The 19,411-nt window shown below is 39.3% G+C and overlaps 1 protein-coding gene across 1 annotated transcript in view; it reads left to right on the plus strand.

Annotated features, from left to right (window-relative positions):
- The window catches only part of TOX (thymocyte selection associated high mobility group box), a 306,391-nt gene that overhangs the window by 237,547 nt on the left and 49,433 nt on the right, over window positions 1–19,411 (plus strand). The window contains exon 4 of the mRNA XM_030303852.1: window positions 18,666–18,947. Within this exon, the coding sequence (XP_030159712.1) occupies window positions 18,666–18,947 (282 nt within the window). The remainder of the gene's footprint in view (window positions 1–18,665; window positions 18,948–19,411) is intronic.

A 19,411-nucleotide genomic window follows, 5' to 3' on the forward strand; every position in this document is an offset into this window, starting at 1 on the left:
TTTTTTTGTCTTATTGCATTAGTTAGGACTTTTAGTATAACATTAGATGAGAGTGGTGAGAAGAGACATTCTTTCCTTGTTTCCAGTTTTAAGGGGAAGACATCCAGTTTTTCATCACTGAGTCTGATGTCAGCTGAAAGGTCTCCATAGATTTTTTTTTTTTAACGTTTATTTATTTTTGAGACAGAGAGAGACAGAGCATGAAGGGGGGAGGGGCAGAGAGAGAAGGAGACACAGAATCGGAAGCAGCCTCCAGGCTCCGAGCCATCAGCCCAGAGCCCGACGCGGGGCTCGAACTCACGGACCGCAAGATCGTGACCTGAGCCGAAGTCGGACGCTTAACCGACTGCGCCACCCAGGCGCCCCTCCATAGATTTTTAAAATGAAGTTAAGTTCCTTCTTATTTTTAGTTTGGTAAAGGGTTTTATCACAGATGGGTTTAGATTTTGTCACATGATTTTTCTATTGATATGATCATATGATTTTTCTTCTTTAGCTTGTTTTTTTCCATTGAATATATTTGACATATGACATTGCGTAAATAAGGTATGCAGTGTGTTACTTTAATACATTATATATTACAATATGATTGTCACTGTAGTGATATTTATCACATTATGTAATTATAGTACAATGTTACCTATATTCATTATACTATGGCTTATTTACTAAGTGTTACAAGTTTGTACCCTTAATATCAATTTTTATCCCCCCCCCACCTCCCCTTCTTTAGCCTGGTGATGTGTTCGATTATCCTGATAGATTGTCTCATGTTGAGCTAGCTTTGCGCAGTTAGAATAAATTCTGCTTGTCTGTGGTGTGTAATTCTTTTTATACATTGTTAGATTCAACTTGTTAATATCTTATTGAAGATTTTTGCATTTATCTTCATGAGAGTTACTGGTCTGTAGTTTTCTTGTTTAATCTGTAGTGATATTAAGAAATTTGGGGTCTTATAACATAGGTTAGGAAGTGTTTCCTCTTTTTCTGGAGATATTATGGAGAATTGGTACAATTTCTTCCTTAAATGTTTGATAGAAACTATCCGGACCTGGTGATTGTTTTTGGAAGGCTGTTAATTTATTTTGTTTATTTATATTTTATTGGTTAATTTATTTAATAGATGTAATATTATTTAGGTTATCTATTTTTCTTTGTATGAGTTTTGTAGTTTTTGAATCTCAAAGAGTTGCTCCATTTCATCTAAATTGTTAAATTTGTGGGGCACCTGGGTGGCTCAGTAGGTTAAGTGTCTGACTTCAGCTCAGGTCATGTGGGTTCCAGCCCCATGTCAGGATCTGTGCTGACAGCTCAGAGCCTGGAGCCTGCTTCGGAATCTGTGTGTGTGTCTCTCTCTCTCTGCCCCTCACCCTCCCATGCTCTCTCTCTCTCAAAAATAAACATTAAAAATTTTTTAAATAAAAATAAAAAATAAATTGTTAAATTTGTGAACATAGAATTTTTCATATCATTCCTTTATTACCCTTTTAATGTGTTTGGGATCAGTAGTGATGACTCCTTTTCCATATCTGATATTAGTAATTAGTGTCCCCTCTTTTTTTGTTATTAGTTAGCTTGTCTAGTGCTTTATCAATTTTACTGATTTCTCAAAGAAGTAGCTTTTTGCTTTGTTGATTTTTTATATTGTTTTTCTGTTGGCAATTTCATTGATTTCACCTTTAATTTTTATTATTTCTTTTCTTCTCCTACATTTAGGCTTAAATTGCTTTTCCTTCTCCAGTTTCCTAAGATAAAAAGCTTAGGTTATTAATTTTAGACCTTTCTTCTTTTCTAATATATGCATTTCATGGTATTAGTTTCCCTCTTTGCACTGCTTTGGCTGCATTTCACAATTTTATTGTTGTACTTTTATTTTCATTTTGTTCTTTCTTAGAAGTTTTTAATATGTTACGAAATTCTAGATACTAATTTTTAAGTATCTTAGAAGGATTTTCCCCTAGAATTTGAAAACTTTTGAAGGCCAAGAGGCATGGTTTTATTCTCACTTTACTCAACAAGTTCTGTCACGTTTGATGGATGGAGACTTCTCCATTCTTGATCCCCTATTAATTCATAATCACCTCGGACCTACAAGAAATAACTTTCTTATCGGTCTACCCACAGAAAAGCCAGGTCAAAGTCGCCCACTGTCAGTTGGTGATTCTGGGCCGTAATCTCCTAGCGTGAAAACTAGCACAGAAATCCACAAACAATGGCCAAAACTCTCCAGGAGAGCTTGGAGCTTTACCAAAGGGTTTGGTATTCAGTTGTTACTGCAAAATTCTCCTCTGAGCCCGGTTCTTCAGGGTACCTGAGTTTGGCACTGGGAACAGAGCAGTAAAAAACGCAGGAAAAGGACCCTGCCCTCAGAATTTGGATTCTGGTTAGGGGAGTCAATCCAGAAACACACTGAGTAGGGCACACTGGTACCACCTGGGAACTGTTAGAAATGCTGAATCCCTGTCCCCTCCCAGACTCCCTGAATCCGAGTCACATTTTAAGATGATATCTGGGGACTCATGTGGATGTTAAGGTTTGCAGAGCTTCACCCTAGATAATTAGACACGGTTATTATGCTGTGAAAAAAATGCCTGGGTGAAGGATGGGTCTACTTTTGTAGGTTTGTGAGGGCAGACCTCTCTGAGGAGAGTGACCTTGAGGCTGACGGGTAGAGTCTTGTCCATCTGGACCCCTCCCCCTTTAGTTCCTCCAGTCCCCCCACTCCCACTCTTTAGTTCCCCCAGCCCTCTACTCTATCAAATCCATCCCAGCACCTCCATTTGTGTCATAAATAGTGAGCATCCAACAAAAGTTTTGGTGGAGGAAGGCAAGAAACATAAGCCTCCCCAGAGCTATCTCCCTAACCTTCATTTAAAAAGGGAGACATGGGGGCGCCTGGGTGGCTCAGTCGGTTAAACGTACGACTTCAGCTCAGGTCATGGTCTCACGGTCCAAGAGTTCGAGCCCCGCGTGGGACTCTGGGCTGATGGCTCAGAGCCTGGAGCCTGCTTCCGATTCTGTGTCTCCCTCTCTCTCTGCCCCTCCCCCGTTCATGCTCTGCCTCTCTCTGTCTCAAAAATAAATAAACGTTAAAAAAAATTTAAAAAAATAAAGAAAAAAAGAAATAAATAAAAAGGGAGACATGGGGGGCACCTGGGTGGCTCATTCAGTTGAGTGTTTGACTTCAGCTCGGGTCATGATCTTGGTTTGCGAGTTTGGTCCCCACATCAGGCTTGGTGCTGTCAGCACAGAGCCTGCCTTGGATTCTCTCTCTCTCTCTCTCTCTCTCTCTCTCTCTCTCAAAAATAAATAAAAACATTTTAAAAAAGGAAAACATTAACATATAAATATTTATAGTCTTGAACTAAAATACTCCTGGCCTGTGAAAGGGGAAATAAAATGCAATGCACACTTTTAAAGGTTCTGACTTCTGTCTTTTCCAAGAGCACTTTTTTTCTTTAGAAAATAAATTGTAACTGAAAAATTCTATTAGCTTCTATAAAGGTAGGTGCAGAAAAATGATCAGATGGTTTTGAATTTAAAAACTGCAGGGTAGATATTCTTTCTTGCTTCCTTGTAATAGGCTCTAAACTTTAATGATGCGAGTTTTTCTCTTTTCCTTCAGTTGATCAATGTAATTGAGATTTTTCCCATTTATTGGAGCTGTCATCTTGTGGCCGTACAATTATGCTAGAGATAATAAATATGTTTTAGACACAAAATTGTAAATACAATATAGAAGAAGCATGAACTTATTTCCATATCATTAAACTACATTTTACCCATGAGCAAAGTACATTTTTCATAACTTACAAGAAATATCCTGCCTTTCAGTGGCACATACATTTAACGTCCTTAACAGCTATTTGATTTGGCACTGTTATTTGGGTTATTTTTTTTTATCCGGGAATGAAGGACAGCAGAGTTGCAAGAATCAATACGTAAAACTGACAAATCAGTAAGATTCTAATTATATTCCAAACTGCCATTCTGCCAATTAACACTTTTTGAGGATGCAGGGTATCATTTGGGAAAAAAATGTACCTAAGCTTCTCCCATGGCATTGTATAAGAAAAGAATCGAAAGAATAGAAGTCGATGTGTTCCAAAGTAAATTCTAATACAACAGCTGTTTTTATCAGTTACTTTGTTGCCACAAGTTTTCATAGCAAGTAATTTTTATGCTGGTGGCCTTGAAATGTTTGCGGTTCATCGGCATAGTAGTCTCATACAGCAATCTCTATGGAACTATATGCAAGTAAATGTTTACAATACAGGATTTTATTGTTTATATAGCTCTCTTAGTATATGGATCTAGCCTCAAAATAGACGTTAGGCTTTATCCGAGGTGATGGTAGTTGTTTGTTCTTGTTAAAATATGTCAATGCTATCACTAAAATTTGGGAAATGAGATAATAAAATAACAAATTGAATATTACTTCTAATTTTTAAAAATGTCCCCCTGGAAGATTAAAACCTACATTAACTATTAACAAGAGTCCATCCAAGCAAGCTTCTCGGCTAACTGCCACTTTATTTTATCTTACTTTTATTGCACAAAGCACCTGAAAGGCCAGAAATGCATTCGTTAGAAAGGGTATGTCCACCAATCAGCAAATGTTAAGTCAACATTCCACAACCGCAAAATAGCAAAGTAATTCTTAAGAGAAAAACTCATGCTCTTGAAATCTTTCAAGATTCATGATAAAAAGAATATTTATTACAGTTCATTTAGAATCGATGTTTACCCCGGGGCAGAAAAGTGGGCAAAGGCATTCTAGAACAGTTTTCAGCAAGAATTAAAACAAAACAAAATACCAAGACACTAAATTAAATTTCAGTGAAAAAGGACCCCTGCTTTCCTAGGAATTTTTAGACATTTTACTGAAATTATGTTACCCAGATTATGGGCATGAATATTAAGAGCTACTGCTAACTTAATTGAATTCTTATTCTAAGATAGCCTCCTTTTCAGGGCACACATCAGAATGATTATAATCTAACACAGATTCATCACCCTCATGTGGATGAATTCTTTACAGACTATGGCTGAGAATGCGCCCCCTACCGTGCCTTAAGGTCAATGGCTCCCTAGAGTCCCAGCCATCCATTTTCTCACGGAGAACAAGTGGGAGAGACACCACTTAATGATTAATAAGCAGGTGGAAAAAGTTGTCTTTATCAAAAATTGAATGCAATGTGCAGAAAGATCTTTTCTGTTCCAAATTCCTGATACCAGCCCTCATAAACCCATCAAGCACCCATTTAGTCTCTTACTATTAAAGGGAAAGGAAACATCTCTCTAAGCAGACAAGGTCCACTCAGTGCTCATTCCCCACTGTGAATCTGTTTTCTGTTCCTTGTACTCTTTCCTTTGTGTCTCAGAGAGTTGTGAAGCGTTCACGTAATTAATCCATGAGCCCAGCCTGGACCACAGGAAGCCTCGTGCATTCTTACCTCCCTTGCAAAGTGTTTTGTTTTTCTTTTTCCTTCTGGATCACTTATGTCACTAAGAAGTGAATGGCACCGATTGGCGAGTGGGGCAATATAAAGAAAAGTTTTGATCAAAATGTTTGAGTCAGTTGTTCTGAGAAAGCATAATTTGTGGGGCAGCATTTGTAGCTAGAGATCTGGATCACAATGACTACTGTTGGTGTGCCCATAACGTGATTTAGGAGCAGGTGTAATAACCCACATCATTTTTGAAACTGTGGGCCCATATTTAGGGGCTGACAAAATGGTCTCTGCTAATAGAGCATCAAATGTTAGTGTGTTTTATTGGCTTCTTTCAGTTAGAACAACTGGATACCTCAGAATATATATTGACAGAGAGTCTGGAAACTACAGACAAAGTCTCTAGCAATCCTGAAATTTAGAAGATAAAGCATTTGACAATTCAAGCGGGCATCAAACCATCAGATTACCCTCAGTCACATTTTTTTAAAAATGTGATTTGATTGTGTGTTCAATTGTTAAGGTTGAATTCAGTGGAAAAGCCACACAATTATTTTTGTTTGTTCAATTTTATTTCACACTATCTTACATAAATCATTACTTTTATGAAAATAGAGCAAGTATAGTAGACCATCTAACAATCAAACGATGTATCTTAGTGTCCATAATAATTGCCTCCAGAATTCAATTCCCACTTATTTCTACTTTTCCAAAGTCTTCTTATTTAAAAACTTCCTATTTAAAAAAAAAAAAAAAATTTTAATTGGGGCGGCTGGGTTGGTTAAGCATCCGACTTCAGCTCAGGTCACGATCTTGCAGTTCATGAGTTCGAGCCCCACGTCAGGCTCTGTGCCCGCAGCTCAGAGCCTGGACCCTGCTTCAGGTTCTGTGCCTCCCTCTGTCGCTCTCTGCCCCTCCCCCACTCGGGCACTGTCTCTCCCTCCCTAAAATAAACAAACATTAAATTTTTCTTAAAAACACGCTGAAAACATTTTTCGTTGAAGTACAGCTGACACACAATGTCATTTGGCTTCAGGCATTCGACGTGATGACTGGACAAGTCTAGACAGCGTGCTATGCTCACAAGTGTGGCCCCCATCTGCCGTCACTCAACGCCAATTCAGCACCGTTAACTGTAATCCCTGTGCGGTGCTTTTTACCCTCGTGGCTTGTTCGTTCCGTAGCTCGAAGCCTGTAGCTCCCACTCCCTTCCCCCATTTTGCCCAGCCCCGCCTCCACCTCTGGCAACCATCAGCTTGTTCTCTGTTTTTATCGGTCTGTTTCTGCTTTTGCTCGTGTGTTTTGTTTTAAAAGCATTCTTAGTTCCCAGTGGTGCTCACAGCAGTTTCAATGCATCACAGACAGACTCCTTGTTGCAACATCATTTGTCCATTTCAGTGCGGTCGGAAACCACCCTTTCTCCTCTGCAATCCTAAGGCGGGGTGTGTTTTTGGTTATGGCAACTAACCCCCTCGGACTTGTATTATAGTATGTCTCCCTACCCTGTGAGCTCTCCCATCATAGGGACAGTCTTATCTGCCTTAATTTCCCCTATGACTTATCATAGTACCGGGCACAGAGTAAGTGTTCAGTAAGACACTTCGGACTGAATTTGCTACCCAAAGCATCAGCACAGTGGATTCAGTCATTCTAGGTTCTAGCTGCATCTTCCCCAGCAAGCACTTTCAGCTAAACTTCCTTCAAAGAACATCTAACGCATCAGCTCATATACTGGATCCGGAGCACAGGTGTCATGGTTATGATACAGGCTTGGAGATCAGGCAGCTTGTGACCAATATAAGCTGGTTCACTTACTGGATAGCTGAGTGATCCTCTCACTGAGCCTTTGGTCCTCCATGGGTCTGATGATCTCACCTGGTTATTGTGAGGGTTAAAGAAGGCAGTGTGCTTAGTATATCAGGTAGGACCCGTAAGCGTTAGATATTATTAACAAAAGAACTTAAGACCACAATTATCAAAGGCTGTCGCTGAGCACTTGAGACTGATCTGCGGACAGTTATCTGTTTGTCAGGTATCGACCAGTTTAAATCAGTTGTACTAAGCGTCATTTCCTGGAGAAATAGATTTAAAATGTGAAAGATATATTAGCTATTTTTTATAATTGATACCTAAATTTTTTAAAGTTTATTTAGACAGAGACAGAGCTAGCACAAGTGGGGGAGGGGCAGAGAGAGAGAGAGAATCCCAAGCAGGCCATGCACGGCCAGCACAGGGCTCAGTGCAGGGCTTGAACCCACAAAGCCGTGAGATCGTGATCTGGAGACAAAAATCACGAATCGGACACTTAACCGACTGAGCCACTCAACTGATACCTAAACTTATGTCATCATCACACAGGGTTATAATCATGCAGAATTGTGATCCGTTTTAACTCTTTATGCCATAATTACCTAATTTCAACATAGATTTTGTAGACGTTAAACCTGTAAATGGTAGATAATTCAAATTGTTAACATTAGTGTTTTTAAAATTAGTCACTATTAAAACCTAATTATTGGTTGTGTGGCTCTATGTTAGTGGACATTGAAAGATGCACAAAATTGAAGACATTTGTCCAAATTAAAATTAGAACATGTAGCTCATATGTTCTAAATGAACATGTTTGCCTCTCCAATAATAATTTCATTATCACCAAGTTACAGGATAGAGTTTTAATTATGACCTTTATATCAGTAGAAGCCATGTATTTGGGATTAAAAACCTACTGCTTTAACTAGTCTAGTTAAAGACTGTGGCTTGATACATTCTGGGCTCCAACTTTTATAAAAACCAGAGAACACTCCTAATAACACTTTTCTAATTTCATGGTTCAGTGCACAGTCAGTAAAGATTTAAATAATTCAGAAAGAAAGCCTATTCTCTTTCTTTATTAGAAGTTTGAGTCAGGCAAATTCTTTGACATTTAATAGGTTTTTAACCCTTTTAATAACTTTTTATAATGAAATTTATTGGCAGTTGTTTTAGAGAAAGGGTTATTATATTAGCATGAATAGCAGTCACTAGTTTTTATGATTAGTTTTGAGACCTTGACCTTACAGAACTCAAAGTGTATAAAAGCATAAATGAGTAATGTTAATATTAACGAAATTAGGTATACCCACAATTATGAAGACTGTATATAACGATATTCATCCCATTATGTAACATGCTATAAAATTTTGGCAGCCAAATATTTGAATTTTTTAATTGTTTTAAAGGAGCTTAAGGTCACTTACAGAGTCAGACACTTTAAAGGAACTGAAAGACATGGTAATTTTCCTGGACTGATTTTACCAAATTATTAATATTATACTCAATAGGAGAGGATTTCTAGCCTTTTCCTATCTTGGTTTCATGCTATTTTAAATGTTTTATAATACATTATTAAAAGGATTATTGGAAGATTTCCATAATAAAATACTAATTTAAAATTGTACTTTTCTTCAAGTCCCCAATAACCTAGGAACATACAAATATTCTGCATAAGAAAGCTATCGGGCTCAAGCAGAATATAAGGTTTTAATTTTGCTTCTTGAGATGTACTTTTAAGTGAATGTCATGTGTATCTAATGATTTAAGAGCCTCTAAAAGAACTCAAATGTCACTTTCTGAACTGATGTTAAGAAGTCAATATTCCACTTGACATCTCCATTTTTACTAGCATCCCATTAACATTGCAGTGGAAAGTATGAAATTCAGTTAAATTTTCAGGTTTAAATATAGTATAAAGAACCATTTCAGCTGACTTGTGATGCTATAAATACACAGAGCTATTTCTCGTAGATAAACCACAAATCCCATAGGGCGTGTCTCGTAGCATTTACCAAATTTCTTGTCACCTATCTTTCCAATCCATTCTTTTTGTTCCCATGCACGCAATCCTTTGAAAGTATTCTGAAAATAAGGCGCATTATTCAGTCCCGTCTTTTGGCACATCAAAGCAGAGATGTGAACAGACATTAGCATGTTTGAGTACACTTTAATATAAGATTATAGTTCCATGAACAAAGCGCTGCATCCACTTTGTGGTGCAGACGCAAAAGGAAAGGCGCGATCTATATGAATAAGGGGCTTCATCGACTCACATCACAGGTAGACCCAGTGCCGACTCATAGACTCCTTTTACCAGAGGTGTACTACCAATTCAGGTATTTGGGGAACCAGAGAGTCGACCAGATGGTCTCCTAAACCCTTTCGGATGAGACAAAGCTTTTAGTCGGTCTTCATCGTATGCCATTAATTGGAATCATGAGAGATGCTCTTCGTCAATTAAGAGTCAAGCTTGCCTGTTGTACATTTGCATGTTTCTTTTATTTGAGCCAGACAGAAGAGTCCTGTCAAGGGCACACTGGAGCACAATGTCAGCTTGTTAATACTGACGTTGATAGTTTAACAGTAACAGTAGGAGGCGAATAGTATTGGTATGAAGCAATCAGAAATGGATGCCTCAATTTGAGTGGAAAATATCTTGCCGACTGTGTGTCACTATACCCCATAACCTTCTGGCCAAGGTTGTGATCCAAAGAGGGGATTATATGTCCAGAGTTTAATGGGAGAGAAGAGTATACTGTGACCTCGAATACCTTTTTACGCATTTAAATTTTTTTGAACTTTGTAGCTACCAGTTAGCCTGTTAGCTGTGATTGGGAAGCTATTAAAATCCGGGTTATAAGTTCAACCTTTATCTGGGCCACTGACTTTCTCACAGTGAAACCCTGTGCTCTCTGACATAAGCTGCCCAGCTTATCCTGGAGACGATCTCCATGGATACAAGCTTTTGGCTACCAGAATGCCTGGTCACAACTATGTCAGTGGCTCACCAAGAACTAGGACTAGTTGAGGAAAGTTGACTCCAGAGGATACCAAAAGATAAACATCTCCATCTTCCACTAAAGGTGACCCGGGTGGTCAAAAATAGGTTTACAGTTGACAGAACATCTTCATAGTCTTTATTTTAACCCATCCTTGAGCAAGCATTTAAGGTCAGTACACTTCCCCCTCTTGAAAGTGAGCTGTGTAAGGACAGATTTCAGCGTGCTCACTCGCCATTGTTAACGTGGCCCCAACTACCGTGGCTGGTACAGAGTCGGCACCAATAAATAGTTGTTGTTGAAAAATCATTATCCCTAGTTTAGAGGTGGAAAACGAGAGGCAATTCAGTTAAAAGTAAGATACATCGTTCGATTCAGAGTCAGCCCGATGATGTCATGAGCAAGGTCCCCTCTACGATGGCACACTGCCTCACATCTAGAAAAAGGAAGAAAAAAGGAATTTTTAAAAATGGCGTAAAGTTGCTTGTCCGGTTGGTTATACGGATCAATCCAGATGCACACACAAGGGCAATAAGATGCTTTCTAGATCTAGCGGATGTGACGGAAATAGAAGGCAAGTTTGGTTACACAGGGGCAGGACCTGGCAAAGACGATGAGGACATTGAGAAGTTGCGGATCCCCCCACACACCCCCACACACACCCTCACACACCCCCACTGTGGCTATCTGCCCTTCAGCATCTGATCTTTGGTTCATGCCTGGGAGAGCATACACAAATTTAATTGATTAAATTGAAAATTGGTGAAATGATCTTTAGCCAGTATAATTATTGGCCCTGACTTTTAAAACTTTCAATGGTGTTTTCCTCTAACACATCAAATCCCTTGAGTGATAAGGGTCCCATTCATGGAAGAGGCCATAATGAGGGAGAGACCCCAGTCTGAGGGAGGAGGAAGGTTAGGCATTATGGAAGTTCCCATGGGCTTGACCATTTGTTTTATTGAGGTAGTTTTCATCTTTCCCTATGATGGTGGTTCTAGAAAGTGCTATGTCTTTCCATTTGGCAAATATCTAATGAATTGTACTCCAGAGCTCTTGCTTTCCTGTGATAATTAGTTTTATAATTACTATTTACCCTAACTAAACTACAAATATCCCATTTTAGTGTTTTGCGAAGAAATCTGAGCCCTGTTTATCCACATTGTCTTTTGGAAGAAAATTCAATTCCATCAAGTTATTCTGACTCAATATTGAAGATAAAAATACATGTTCATGAAAATATCCAATCTTTCCTTTGAACTTCACTTTTCCTAATCTTTAAAACTACAGCATGTGCTTTGCATATGTATTTTCCAGATTTCCCCTTTTGACATTATCAATGTTCAATGTCAGAAGTCTAATAGCAAAACTGTCGAAGTTTATTTAAGTTACACGTTTCTAAATAATAAATAGAACACACATGGAGATCACCTAGAAACGAGTTATTTAATTTGTTTGGACAACAAATAATTTAGCTCTCTCTTGGAATATGCACTTAGGAAAATAATACATGAAATTTGATTATTAAATTTAGCCACGCATTCATTCTGGTGTATACATTTACATATTAATTGAATCCCTGGCAAAAATATGTAATCAAATTGGGAACTTAAATAATATCAACATTTACATTCTTCTCGTAGACTCGTAGAGTGCATTATTCCTGAGAAAAATGGGAACTACTTGGTCTTCCTGGCCTGATTGATCACGTAAGGCTCGATGTGCTACCAACAGCAGGCTCAGAAGTTTTTCTTTAGATGCTAAGGACGGTATGTGTTTGATAGAACCGAGAGTAAGCCCTTGTCACAGCCTAAGCCAGCAGGGTCCCCTCATAGCCCCGGGGAAAGCGCTCAACGGTGAAGGGTGTGAAATGCTGACAGACAGGGGTAAATGGACGAGCTTCATAGATTCCTCGCGTTCTGCTGTTCCTGCTGCAATTGGCACACGTCCAGGCCTTGCCAGCAAAGACCACAGAAAGCAGCAGCTGGTAAACCACATTAGCAAATAAGGCCTCGGGGCTCCCCATGTTCCAGGCTCTGTTCACCAACTGCTATTCACTCAAACAGCTGGATCAGGGCAGAGAGAGCCAAGACGTCATTAGGGTTTTATGTGTACAACTGTTTTGATATGGATTGTCGGCTAGAGGCAGAGATAATGATAGCTTTCAAGGCCTGCACGTTGGGCTGGGAAGGGATGCTGACATTTGAAAGAAGAAAACAGACTCTGGAAGGATGGTGAATTCACACGGTCTCTAACACTGAAATGCAGGCCTTCCTTTCTTCCGGTGCCGTCCGGGTGTACAGTCTGCACACCGTCCAGTCACTGATGCGTTGCTCCAAGTGTTTGGTTTTTGGCTTTGGGGTATGGCTGCTACACCAGAACATTGCTCATTTTTTAAAAATAATCTGAAATGAGCTACCTGGGATTCCCCCCCCCCCCGCCCCACCCCTTTAAAGAAAATCCAAGGAGAAGACAGTGCGAACGCAGTCTGGAACATGTATCAAATAGTATACCTGAGGTCCCCCGCTAGAGCACCGTCCTCAACCTGGAGCTTTTAACGCTGTCGGTAATGGGGGGGAGCGTGGTGTTAGGACCAAGCCCCGGATCACAAGGCAGGTCATGAGGGAGAATACACGGTATCTGCTTTGGTTTCCTAAGTGATTTTACCCGAGCTTTTGCTCTCCATTCATGGAAAAAAGGTTTTGAAAGAACTCCGTTGACATCTTCTCTTCATCGTTGTAATCCTCCTCCATTATTTTCATTGACATTTGTTAGCTCCCATAATTGTAGGACCACATCAGTCCTCAGTAGCAAACTGTAAAATTTAAGGAAACAGTTGTGATTCTCAGGAAAAGTGAAATTTAGCACCCATTTTCAGTGGATTGAGTTTCCCCAAAGGGAAGATAGATATTAAGAGCCATTCCAAAGCAAAATGCTAACAATACCAAGGACTTTTAGCCATGGAAAAATGAAGTTCACTGGGTTTGAAATAAACAAAATGAGAAATAAACACATCAGAAAGTAGCTTGGAGATGCTCGAGTGCTGAGAAGTTAGCAAATGAAGTTCCCAAAAGATCAAAGATGTCTAATACTGCTCATGGGAAGCCCGCATCATTAATCTTAATTGTACCTGGCCTCAACATCTAGTCAGTGTCACTCAAGAAATATGTCATATTATATATACCTATGGTCTGCCATGATCTGTCCTAGATACTAGGGTTACACTAGTAAACAAAAGAGATTCTATCCCTGCCTTTTTGCACTTATAATCCATGAGGGTCTATCAGTTAAGATTAGGTTGAACCTCACGTAAAAGTAAACTCAAAATGACAATAACTCTAAAAAAGACAGACATTTACTTTCCTTTCACTTTAAAGACTCCCACAGTAAGTAGATTGTCCAGGGTCTTGTAGTTTCAGAATAATCAAACACTCAAACATCTTTTTGTTGTGCCGCCAACGTCCTCAAGGCGATGCCTCTTGGTTCAAGACATTTCCCCAAGCTCTAGCGATCACACCCACAGTTTTGCCAGCAGGAAAGAACAAAGGACGGTGAGCCTTTCCCTTTAAGGACATTTCTTGGAAGTACCCACACAATACTTTCACTTATATTTCATTAGCCAGAACGCGGTCACATGGCCCGACAGAGTTGCAGATGAAGCTAGGCAGCGCCCTTTGTTGGGTTTCTGCCACAAAGGGAAACAGACATTATTCAAGTCGGGACTGATGTTAGATGCAGCTCACTGGAAAAAGAGAAAACTCATCAAACTGGTTAGTCGGTTTCTACAGATAGTACTCATTTCTTCACTTATATACTGACTCAGCAAACATTTTTTGAATACTCGGAATGCCTAATTTAATTAAAAGAGATCTCATGAGGGATTGAAAAACACATTAGTCACATTAATGTGAAAAGCACATTAATGAAGAATACTGTCTAGGAGATACATACATAGTAGACTAAGAAATCTACAAGTGGTGTCCCATAAAGAAAGTATAGACAAAATGCTTTAGCAGTTCAGAAGAAGAAGGTTCTGGAAGATTTGTAGATGAAGTGACTTTTGAACTTGCCTTTAAACTGTATTTAAGGTTTAAATAGTATCAATGTGGTAATAGCATTATGGAATTGAGAAAAGCACAAATATGTAGAGCAGATTTCATTTCTACTTTGATCTTTGTTGGTAGAGAGACCTGAGATCATTTAAACTCTATTATCCTCAATAGACTTGTACAGAGCAGCCATTTCTATAGGGCTGCCTCAAAGGGGAATAATAACGCTTGACAGATAAAAGTACTGAACAAACCACAGATCACTGAGCAAAGTTTGGGGGTTTTTTTTTAACCGTTTTTTAAATTTTTCTGACAGCAAAGTCTCAAAAAATGGCTACTGAATGCTGGAAGAGCAACGCAGCCAAAGACATACGTTCAAGGGAGAGAGACATAGGCAAAGAGGAGCAATTAATTGGGTTTGGCTGAGCAGTAAAGGTGTGAAGGATAGTCATAGGGAATATGGTTTATTCGGAACCTCTCATGACACGCTGAAGAGTCTGGATGTAATCTGATAGGCAGATATCACGGGGAAGGTTTTGAGCCTGTGGCTCATGAAGAGTGGTTCTGCGGTACTCTTCAGGGTGGATGCGAAGAGATTCTTCTTAGCTTAGTAACCATTGCAAGTGAAGAGGTGATGAAGGCATTCATGAAGTACATGAATGGGTGTGGACATGAATAGAAGGCAGATGGAAGCGTTCTTTTTGAGCAGACTCAGTGGAACTCACAAGACGGATAGGAAAGGAAAGAATCAAAAGTGACTAAAACACTTTGAGTAGGGATGACAGGGAGGATGAAGGTTTCATCAACAGAAACTGGACGCACAGTACCAGTTTGAGAAAGGAAACTTTGGGGTGGACGAAATGTGACTCAAGCAGAATGCTGGGAAATAGTTTAGGTGTGGAGAGTTGTAGGAAGACAAGAAGTCAGTGAAGGAGTCAAGAAGAATCAAAGAGAAGAGCAGTTGTTATTAAACATAACTTAAGTGAACTATTCACAATACGTTCAAAATGTTGGAAATTAACGGAAATGATATTTTGCGAGGCGAAGTTTTATATTTGGCATTAAGACCGTAGTCAATCAATATCTTTCTAGAAGGAAACCAGTAATCAAAACATTTGCTTACCTTCATGAGCTAACTAATTAATCTTATTTGTCAATAATCAGACTCCACCCAGTTTAATTTTCCCCATATTATACATTAGGCAATGATTAATACTGAACTGACTTCCGTGAGCGCAAGGTAAAATGGAAACACTAATATGGAAATGGGTGTTAATATCTGACATTCCTAAATGCATCTGAGCACTGAAGAGATGGCTATGCTCTCCAATTTGTGCGTTTCACCCTCCACACAGGAAAATTATTCTTTGATTCAGTGTTAAAGCTGCTGCCTGCCTGGCCTAATATCATGGTGACATGATATTCGGACTAATGATGAGTTTGCTGAGAAAGAGGTACCCTGTTGAGTACTTCATTGTCCTTACCTAAAGTCATTCTTTACCCCACTTTAGTGATGCCCACCTTCCTCCACTCATAAAACAAAGGTGAGAATACAAATTGTAGTATTCAGAGGCCTGTCTACAACATTAATTAACACGAGAAAACAAGTAGACCGATTACAAGATGGTGGGGGAGATAGGTGCCATAAAATGAGATTGTAGGCCATTGAAGACCCTTGGTTGTAGTCATAAATCTGAAACTCTGTATGTAGGTCAATTTAAAAATCATCCTCTGCAATATCATGTTAAAACCACAATATTTCTGAAAGAGTAAGAAGCAATGGGCTCCAAACAGGCAGGTTACAAACCGTCATGCTTTGCAACAGGATTTATATGAAGGAGAAATAAAGTTATCAATTAGTCAAAAACTTTTGGAAAGATGATTTAGTTAAGGTAGGATTTTGCTAATAAACATTTTAAATTTACAAGGCTAGAAAAATGTGTCTTCCTACAAATGTGTATGTGTGAACATGTGCTGGGTTGGGGAGAGGAAGCTGCCCTGGATAGGACAGTCCCATTATGGACATACACAACTCTGTGCCCGTAATAAGAGAGTGTTCTACATGCTATGGAAAAAAAAAAAAAAAAAAAAAAAAAACACAGTAGGACTCCAGAACATTAGAAAGTAGGCTTGAAAGGCCACCTAGTTGGAGAGTGTTATGCTAAGTGAAATAAGTCATACAGAGAAGGACAGATTCCGTATGTTTTCACTCCTATGTGGATCCTGAGAAACTTAACAGAAGACCATGGGGGAGGGGAAGGAAAAAAAATGGTTAGAGAGGGAGGGAGCCGAAACATAAGAGACTCTTAAAAACTGAGAACAAACTGAGGGTTTATGGGGAGTGGGAGGGAGGGGAGGGTGGGTGATGGGTATTGAGGAGGGCACCTGTTGGGATGAGCACTGGGTGTTGTATGGAAACCAATTTGACAATAAATTTCATATTAAAAAAAAACAAAAAAACAGTAAAAAAAAAAAAAAAGAAAGAAAGAAAGAAAGAAAGAAAGAAAGAAAGAAAGAAAGAAAAAGAAAAGCCACCTAGTATAGACTGCTTCTTCTGTGTACTTTCAAAAGTGGCCTCAATTTTTATGATACCCTCTGTTAGTGGCACAATTTCAAGGGTATCTGTTAAAGCTAGTATGATTTCATAAGGAAGATCAAATTATGTAAGTGACGCGAACAACTATGAAGGGAGAAGAAAACATTTTAGTAAATGTGAGTGGAGACAACGTGAATGGACTACATAAAAAGTAGTAGGGTTGGAGAAATACAGTTTAAATTCTGGAAAAAATGTTGATTTTTGCTGCTGGAGAGCATCAAATACAAAACCGTGGGGCTGACCTAAGCCTTTACCACGAGTGTAGGATGCCAGAGCCAGAGTGTAGGATGATACATAGAACCAAGTCGGAGCATTAAAAAAAACTTAAAAAAGAAAAAAAGCGGGGAGGCACCTGGCTGGCTCAGTCGGTTGAGTGTCTGACTTTGGCTCAGGTCGTGATCTCATGGTTCGTGAGTTTGAGCCCTGCGTCGGGCTGTATGCAGCAGCTCAGAGCCTGGAGCCTGCTTCGGATTCTGTGCCTCCCTCTCACTCTGCCCCTCCAATGCAAGCAGACACCTCTGCAGTCTCACCTTCAGTTTCAGATAGATCTAACTAGGTTGGTAAAATGACTAGGCGACATTGGTAGACAATGATTTTATTACCGAAAGAAACAAAAAGAAGCCTATGGCTAAGTAATTTAATTGACCTTTACAGTATTTCTATGTCATGGGAACATATGCTGACAGGCAATTATGGGGCATTCTGACACCATGTGGGATTTTTTTTTCAATGAAACAGAAAAAGATATCATTATTAATTTTATTTTTTCAGTTCTGAAATGTAACTAACCAGACGCCTCTTCATTGCCCTTCTTTTTTCCATTTTTTTCTTTTTTCCCCTCTCTTGTTTTATAATCCTCTACCTGCATGAACTCCCCAACTCCCCTCAGAGTGAAAAAAATGAGCCACTTCTATAAGCAGGGCAAAATACTCATTAGTTTAAGTTTGAAAATGTCAGAGAAACGTTAAGTGAAATCCACCATACTCCTCTTATACAACACATTTGACCTCTAGATACGTTAAGAGCTTCATCCTCCAATGCTTTTAATTCTAATCCTTGCAGAGACAAAATTCATTGCTTGAATTACAAGAGTGAGTCTCATTAAGGCTAAAAAGCAGTGACCCAGATAGCATAATGGATTAATATGGTGACCTTGCAACTTTAGAGCTTTACTTTCAAATCTGACTGTGCAGTCAAACCATTGCAATAGTCAATTAATCAATTGGTTAATACCAGCCTGTAGTGTTCTGAGTCTGGAAGTTAGTAGATCATTTTAGCCAAAACTAGCCTATATAGAATTAAACTAAGAATCGTAGTACACTTAACTCGCAAAACCTTTCTTAAGGGATCAGAATAAAAGAAATAGTGTTTCACGAATGGCTGCAATGCTGTAAATCACTAATAACTATATAATTTTGAGACTCTAAGAAGCATCATTTTTGAAGCTTACGTCATAAATATCTACTAATGATATACGTTTGCATGTCTTTAAGAAAGTAAATATAATTAATCAGGTCTTGAGTAATGAAATGGGATGTTGACTGAATTCTCAAGTTCTATTCTTTGGTAACAGTGGCTTTAAGGTGATGTATATGTTAGGGTTATTCTACGCTAGAGAGGGATTGGGGGTTGAGGTGGAAATATGCATAGTTCAGCAAGACATTCTACAGAGTTTTCGAAGTCTAAAGAATTAAAAAAAATTTTTTTTTCTGGAAATATGTTTGTGAAAAATGATTCCCATCTTTGTTTTTGGTAGATGCAAGATATACGGAATCCAGAAGGAACTCAATATAGCTCCCACCCTCAGATGGCAGCCGTGAGACCAAGGGGTCAGCCTGCAGACATCAGGCAGCAGCCAGGAATGATGCAGCATGGCCAGCTGACCACCATCAACCAGTCACAGCTAAGTGCTCAGCTTGGCCTGAATATGGGAGGAAGCAGTGTCCCCCACAACTCCCCATCTCCACCCGGAAGCAAGTCTGCAACTCCTTCCCCGTCTAGTTCAGTGCATGAAGATGAAGGTGATGATACCTCTAAGGTATGACCAGGCCATTTTTAGGACCTATGGGAAATGCTTGTTGCCTAAAAGGAGTATTCTTTAACACCTTCCTTGACCAGTGGTGCATGCAAGTTTGTATCATCCAAATGAGAAACGTTGGTGGGGGACATACTTTTTTAAGAAGCATGGAGTTACAAACTGAATAGATTAAATCACTTGCTTTTCCAATTACATTTTTCAGTCCCCAGTAAATCCTTTAAATACAGATGTATGAAGCATTAAAGTAGATTTCACCCACAAAATATGAGGTCTGCATCGTGAGTAGGGAGAATAAGTCTTGTAGAACTCAACATCCAGGGGCGCCTGGGTGGCTCAGTCGGTTAAGCGGCCGACTTCGGCTCAGGTCATGATCTCACGGTCCGTGAGTTCGAGCCCCGCGTCGGGCTCTGTGGTGACAGCTCAGAGCCTGGAGCCTGTTTCAGATTCTGTGTCTCCCTCTCTCT

This window comes from Lynx canadensis, chromosome F2 (assembly GCF_007474595.2).
Source record: "Lynx canadensis isolate LIC74 chromosome F2, mLynCan4.pri.v2, whole genome shotgun sequence".
In the NCBI taxonomy this organism is placed as follows: domain Eukaryota; kingdom Metazoa; phylum Chordata; class Mammalia; order Carnivora; family Felidae; genus Lynx; species Lynx canadensis.